Genomic DNA, 7,729 nt, shown 5'->3' on the forward strand with positions numbered 1-7,729 from the left:
TTGACTAGTTGTCTTGTTTTTCATTTTTAATTCTTCATTTTTAACTGTATCTGGCAATGATAAAAAAAAATGATATGACAGCTACATCATTATATGTGAGTTTGAAGTTTTCTGCAGTGGGATATGAATCCTGTACGAGGCAGAAAATTGCACTCTGGTTATCTCAGCGCAGCAGCAGCAGCTGAGATGATATCTTTGAGTAAATCAGTATGCACACATAAAACAAACAATAATGAAGAAGAGGACTCCTTTCAACAAACTCACACCCTGCAATTATCCTTCTGTTTGAACTAACATTTTAAATGAATATCAAAGGTGGAAACAAAAATATCATTGTGGCGGAGGCGTGGCCCCGGGCGCAGCTGCAGGGGAGGAGTGGAGCGGAAGGCTCATCAGGGCGGCGCTGCGAGGCCGGTAAGAACAGCTGATGTTGTTTATGGACTGATGATGGTTTCCCTCCCCTGTGTTATAGTGAGACGGAGAGGAGCGGGAGAGGAGAAAAGAGACACCCATCAGCTGGGATGGACAGCTGTCATTCTGTGCGATAGTATCAGTGTGTGAAAGTGTAAATAAATGTGGAACTTGGCGATAAAGACCTGTGTGTGCGTGTACCTGTGCCTAGTATATTCCACAAGTGGTGCCGAAACCCAGGAAAGTGCCGGTGGGGAAATGTCCGACCCACAGGCCGCGCCACCCGCCCAGCCTCTGCAATTCTTGGCGCAGATGCTGGCGGAGATGGCGACGATGAGCCGGGATCAGGCGGCCGACCAGCGTGCCCACCTGGCCGCGCTGCGGGAGCAGACGGACCGGCAGACGCAAGTTCTGGAGCGGCTGGTCGGGGCCGCTGCCACGCCGAAGCCCTCGCCACTGTCGGTGGCGGTGCCCCGGATGGGGGACGGGGACGACCCACAGGTTTTTTTGGAGACCTTCCGTGCCACGGCGGAGGCTTGCCAATGGCCGCGGGAGGAGTGGGCTCCGCGGCTGCTCCCCCTGCTGTCCGGGGAGGCACAGACAGCGGCCCTGAGTCTGCCTCCGGCGTCGAGGAGCAGCTTCGCGGACGTGAGCCGGGCGGTGGTGGACAGGCTAGGGCTCACCGCCGAAGACCACCGCCGGCGGTTCCGGGCCTGTCGGCTGGCTACAACGGACCGACCATTCGCCTGGGCCCGGCAGCTGCGCGACGCGGCGGTACGCTGGCTGCAACCGGGAACATCGGAGGGGGAGACGAAGCTGGTGGACAAGGTGGTGCTGGAGCAGTTCACGGAGGGATTGCCAGCGGAGACGGCGAGATGGGTCCGGTGCCACCGGCCCGCAAGCTTGGAGGTAGCGGTGACGCTGGCGGAGGACCACCTTGCCGCTGGAGCAGGGGAACCCGGGGACGCCGGACGGAGGCCGAACAAACAGGCCCCGGTGCCGGCCCCGAGGCGCCGTGTGCCGGCACCAGGGCAGGCAGAGCGGCTGCCGGCGCTGAGCCCCACTAACCCTTTCGCGGCGTTGGTGCCGTCCAGGGCAGCCGAGCCAAGTGGAGCCGCCCCCGAGCCACGGAGAGCAGCACAGACGCCGGGGCCGGAGTGTTGGAAGTGCGGGCAGCCGGGGCACCTGAGGAGGGATTGTCCGCTTATGGAAGTGGGGCAGGTGTTTCGTGTTGCTGGCGCCCCAGCACCCTCCCCCGGTCCAGGAGGGACATACAGTATTCCGGTAAGGACTCGAGGGGGTATACGCCAGGCGTTGGTGGACACGGGCTGCACGCAGACCCTCGTACACCAAAGCTTGGTTCGCCCCGGGGCATTGCTGGAGGCAGAATGGGTGGAGGTGAGGTGTGTGCATGGTGACGTTCACAGGTATCCCATAGTGCCGCTGTTATTAAAGTATAAGGGCAAAACGCATAGAGTAACGGCGGCGGTTAGCCCGCGCCTGTCGCACCCCCTGATTCTGGGTACCAATTGGCCGGGGTTTCATCAGCTACTGGGACAGTACGCGGGGGTGCGATCACGACCGGAAGCGGGGTGTAGCGTGTGCGCGGCGTTCAGCGGTGACGCGGGGTCGTCCGACACTGACTCCGGGGGGGAGGAGCCGGCGGGTCCCTCACGGGACGTCCCGCCGGCCCCGGAAGTGTCCCCCATGGGTGATTTCCCACTGGAGCAGTCTCGTGACGGCACCCTACGCTCAGCCTTTGACCAAGTGATGGCTATTGATGGTCACGTGGTGCGCCCTGAGGCCGCGCAGACCTACCCGCGTTTCGTCTTATTAAACGACCGATTATATCGAGTGAGTCGTGACACTCAGACAGAGGAAACACACACTCAGTTGTTGGTGCCGCAGGGCCGCCGGGAAACGCTTTTCCAGGCGGCCCACTATAACCCCATGGCAGGGCATATGGGCTATGAGAAAACTCTGGAGCGAATAACGGCCCGATTTTATTGGCCGGGCATTCGAGCGGATGTGCGCCGCTGGTGCGCGTCCTGCCCGGACTGCCAACTTGTTAACCAGCCGGCCATACCGAAGGCGCCGCTGCGCCCTCTCCCCCTCATTGAGGTCCCGTTTGAGCGCATCGGCATGGACCTCATCGGGCCGTTTCACCGGAGTGCACGCGGCTACCGCTTTGTGTTAGTCTTGGTGGATTACGCAACGCGGTACCCGGAAGCAGTTCCGCTGCGCACCATCTCTGCAAAGAGTGTGGCGCAGGCACTGTTTCAGGTCATCTCCCGAGTCGGAATCCCGAAAGAGATACTGACTGACCAGGGCACGTCGTTTATGTCTCGTACACTGCGGGAACTGTACGAATTACTGGGCATTAAATCTATTCGGACCAGCGTCTACCACCCTCAGACTGACGGGCTGGTGGAGCGGCTGAATAAGACTTTAAAGTCCATGATTCGGAAGTTCATTAACGAGGATGAACGCAATTGGGATCACTGGCTAGACCCTCTGTTATTCGCAGTGCGGGAGGTGCCCCAGGCCTCCACGGGATTTTCTCCCTTTGAACTGCTGTTCGGCAGGAGGCCACGTGGGGTGCTCGACCTGATTAAAGAAAGCTGGGAGGACGGTCCGAGCCCCGCCAAAAATGAGATTCAGTACGTGTTGGACCTGAGAGCAAAACTCCACACTTTGGGGAGGTTGTCACGGGAGAATTTGCTCCAGGCTCAGCAGCGTCAGCAACGCCTGTATGACAGAGGGGCTAGGCTCAGGCAATTTTCACCGGGAGATAAAGTGCTTGTGTTACTCCCTACTTCCAGCTCGAAGTTGCTCGCCAAGTGGCAAGGACCCTTTGTGGTCACACGGCGAGTCGGGGACGTGGACTATGAGGTCGCTCGGTCGGACAGGGGAGGAGCCACGCAGATTTATCACCTCAATCTCCTCAAACTGTGGCGAGAGGTTGAAACCGCTTCTCTGGTGAGCTTGGTGAAGGTGAGAGATGAGTTGGGGCCTGAGGTGCCAAATTCTATCATTCCCGCCTCCCTCCCTTGTGATGACCATCTCACACAGGCCCAGAGAGCGGATGTTGTCGCGTTGCAACAGCGTTTTGCGGACGTGTTCTCCCCCCTGCCCGGCCGGACGTCCCTTATCGAGCACCATTTCGTGACGCAGCCTGGCGTGACGGTGCGTTCACGGCCCTACAGGCTCCCGGAGCACAAGCGAAAAATCGTGCAGAGGGAATTGGCGGAAATGCTGAGGATGGGAGTAATAGAAGAGTCGCACAGCGCCTGGTGTAGCCCCATCGTTCTGGTGGCGAAGAAGGATGGGTCTATACGGTTCTGTGTCGACTATCGCAGGGTGAACGAAGTGTCACGCTTTGATGCCTACCCCATGCCTCGGGTCGACGAGCTCCTGGACCGGTTAGGCACGGCCCGCTTTTTCACGACACTGGACTTAACCAAGGGCTATTGGCAGATTCCCTTGTCTGCCGAGGCCAGGGAGAAAACGGCCTTCTCCACTCCGTACGGTTTGTACCAGTTCGTGACACTTCCGTTTGGCCTGTTCGGGGCCCCGGCCACTTTCCAGCGTCTCATGGACCGGGTACTGCGTCCGCACGCAGCGTATGCTGCCGCCTACCTGGATGACGTGATCATCCACAGCGACACCTGGGCGGAGCATGTGCTGCAGGTGGCCGCGGTCCTGGAGTCCCTGAGGGGGGCGGGGCTCACGGCCAATCCGAAGAAGTGCGCGGTTGGACGGAGGGAGGTGCAGTATCTGGGGTACCACCTGGGGGGCGGGCAGGTGCGTCCACAGGTGGAGAAGACGGCGGCTGTCGCATCCTGCCCGCGCCCCAGGACGAAAAAGGAGGTGAGACGGTTCTTGGGGTTGGCGGGTTACTATCGTCGCTTTGTGCCGGGGTTTGCGCAGCTAACCAGCCCCCTGACCGATCTCACTCGAAAGGGTGCCCCGGATCTGGTCCAGTGGACGGGGCCGTGCCAGGCGGCGTTTGTGCAGGTGGAAAAGGCTCTCTGTGGGGAGCCGCTGCTTCACACTCCTAACTTTTCCCTCCCTTTTGTTCTGCAGACTGACGCCTCGGACAGAGGGCTGGGAGCCGTTTTGTCCCAGCAGGTAAGGGGGGCCGACCGCCCTGTCCTATACATCAACCGGAAGCTAGCAGAGCGCGAGCGCCGGTACAGCACCGTGGAGAAGGAGTGCCTGGCCATCCGGTGGGCGGTCGGCTCCCTGCGCTATTACCTCCTGGGACGCTCATTCACCCTCTGTTCGGACCACGCCCCGCTGCAGTGGCTCCACCGCATGAAGGATGCCAACGCCCGGATCACCCGGTGGTATCTGGCGTTGCAGCCCTTTAAGTTCAAGGTGATCCATAGGCCGGGGGCGCAGATGGCAGTGGCCGATTTCCTCTCTCGCTCGCGGGGGGGGGAGTTGGCTCGGCCGGACGGCTCCCCGGCCTCGAACGGGCGGTGGGGGTGTGTGGCGGAGGCGTGGCCCCGGGCGCAGCTGCAGGGGAGGAGTGGAGCGGAAGGCTCATCAGGGCGGCGCTGCGAGGCCGGTAAGAACAGCTGATGTTGTTTATGGACTGATGATGGTTTCCCTCCCCTGTGTTATAGTGAGACGGAGAGGAGCGGGAGAGGAGAAAAGAGACACCCATCAGCTGGGATGGACAGCTGTCATTCTGTGCGATAGTATCAGTGTGTGAAAGTGTAAATAAATGTGGAACTTGGCGATAAAGACCTGTGTGTGCGTGCCTAGTATATTCCACAATCATATTTTAGTAAATGAACTGTTTTCTGTTTGTTTTTTCTGAGCTATCAAAATGACCAGAAAGTTCATTCAAGCAGGTAATGAGAAAAATATCAAACACTGCAGGTATCTCAGTTAGAAAAGTACACGGGAAGGAGCGGATTATGATGAATAATTCGAACCTGTCTGTACATGCTGCATGGTGGTAGGTTGACTCCTTTCCAGAAAACCAGGTGTCAACCTGTGGGAAGAATTTACTGTGAACTTGTCATATAAAACAATGTGTCTAACCTGTGTGTTAGTTCAGCAGCAAAGACATGACTTTTTACCACTTGGCCAAATTAACCTGAAAATTAACCTGCCCTTCTGCATTTTCAGCTGCTTAGCTGTTTGGTAATAACAAGCAAAGAAAGACTACCATATAGACACAGTTGGCACATGACCAGTGCACTGAAGCCAAAGGGAGCAATGGCCTTAAGATCTATTTTTAAATCGTCTGTATTTCTCAAATTTTGGTGTAAAATTATTCCAAGATTGTAGCATGATTGTAAAAGAGGTAAATATTTTGGTAGTGAGGCCAATAAAATTACGTCATGATAATGTAAAATGTTAGTCTAGTTGTCAATGTAACAAAGGCACAGATAGTCTATAGGAGAATGGTGCAGCTATGCCAGGGCTAGCCCAAAATCAGAGGAGGACGCCAGCATTTAAAGTATTTGATACTTCTTGTTAGCATCTGCCAATCAGGATGCGCCTTTTAATTGTTCAGGATGCCATAAATGAACTTGAAGAGCCCGTCACTTTTACCAGTGAAAGAGATGTTCTTTGAAGGCTGAGATTTTAAATTGATCAGTTACTTTTCTGCAATGGAAAAATTCAGTACTCTGAACTTTTTTTTATTGAGGGTGTATTTAAATTAAAGTTGATTGATTTGCAAGTATAACCAAGTACAATGTTTTTGTGTGTGTGTGTCTGGCAATAGAACCTTAATCTTGTAAATAGATTTGTAAAGTAGCAATTGTGTATTTTTTTTACCTTGTATATATTGTTCACTGCAGCAGCCTAGTAGGCGTGAGAAGCCATTTTTGATGATTAAGTATTCTCCTGCTTTTTGTTAGAAAGTTAGGTTAGTGAATTGTCTTTTGGTTGGTTTTCATTTGTGTATGAAAGCATTTGGCTTCCTGGCTGAACTGATTTTTGGTAAACAGCCCAGTCCAGCCCACCAATCAGGAGATTCATCTGGTTATTGCCAGATCAATAATCACACATCTATCACAACTTCCACTTTCTTTTTTTTTTTTTTGTGTGTCCCGTTTGGATCTATAGCCATCAGAATTGTTGTCTTAAGGCCAAGAAAGATGCCAAGCGGATTTATTTTACCAAGTGGATCGTCATGGCCTTGCCATATTGGTCCATTTGATTGACCTTTATTATAATTATGAATTTATTTTATTTTCAGTTGCTACAAACGGGACAGACATGACTGGAGGATAGGACAGGGAGAAAGAATGAAAGAAAGAGAGGGAGAGAAAGAAAACCAAATGGGAGAAGAGACGGTGAGAAGGGGGGGAAGAAAGAAAAAAAAAAAAAAAGAACAAAACACCTGGATCACCTGTATGGAGAAAAAAAAACAGAAGAGAAAGCAAACAACAAAGAGCAACATAATAAATAAAATAAAAAAAACGGCACCATCACAATAAACTAGCTAGCAGTAGATATCAGTAGATACTAAATAATAAACGATATTGTGCAGCACGCAAGATAGACAGCGCACAATGTGCTTTGAGGCAGCAGCCAAGAAAGCTGTAGTCCGCGTCTGTGAATACCCGTGTGTACACCTGTGTGCATACCTGTGTGGATCAGCATGCTTGCATTCCAAAGGTTTCTCCATGTAACGATCTGCTAGGGAGTGTGGGGAGCCACAGCCCCGTCCTCCAGGGCATGAAGCAGGTATGGAGGAGATCAAAACTCCAGACATCCAGAGGCCCCCAGAACACAAGAGACCAAGGAAGACCAACAGAGGGGCAGCCGCGCCACTGTCCCAGTAAGAGCTGAGGAGAGTCCCAGATGAGGGCTCACTCAGCAGCCGCGGAGCAGAAGCCAGGGGGAGTTGCAGTGACGCGCCCGTGAGCTCTGCCGGCAGCCAGCTGTGCCTGAGTGACCGAGCCCCAGGCTGAGAGGCCGGGGGCACCCCACCTCCGAAGTGGCCCGAGCGAGCCCCAGGCTCCAGGCCCCGATAAGCGGCCGCCAAGGAGTGAGCCGGTGTGTACCCGGACGCCCACCCCCAGACACAAAGAACCACCAACGCACCGACACCTGAGGGAGTCCGCCACTGGCAGGGGAAGTGGTGGTGGGTGGAGATAGGTCTCCAAACCTTGGAGGGCCTGAGATGTCCCCAGAGAGGTGGTGTCTGATACCCAACCTGACATATAGACACAGACATACAGGCACACACAGACACAAACATCCATTCCCACCCTCATGCTCTCATATGCACTTACTCCACACTCAACCAACATGGAGACAGACATAAAGAGACGCTGTACACATGGTC

At 54.6% G+C, this 7,729-nt stretch overlaps 1 protein-coding gene across 1 annotated transcript; it reads left to right on the top strand.

The window, feature by feature from the left end:
• Nucleotides 1–493: 493 nt before the first annotated feature.
• LOC308412218 (uncharacterized protein) lies at nucleotides 494–5,020 on the top strand. The gene is made up of 2 exons (XM_080906389.1): nucleotides 494–1,695; nucleotides 4,498–5,020. Exons 1-2 carry the CDS (start codon nucleotides 574–576, stop codon nucleotides 4,996–4,998), a joined length of 1,623 nt encoding a protein of 540 aa, XP_080762515.1. The 5' UTR covers nucleotides 494–573; the 3' UTR covers nucleotides 4,999–5,020.
• Nucleotides 5,021–7,729: the final 2,709 nt, after the last annotated feature.

The sequence above is a fragment of the Rhamphochromis sp. 'chilingali' genome, assembly GCF_963969265.1.
Source record: "Rhamphochromis sp. 'chilingali' genome assembly, chromosome: 15".
Taxonomy (NCBI): Eukaryota; Metazoa; Chordata; class Actinopteri; order Cichliformes; family Cichlidae; genus Rhamphochromis; species Rhamphochromis sp. 'chilingali'.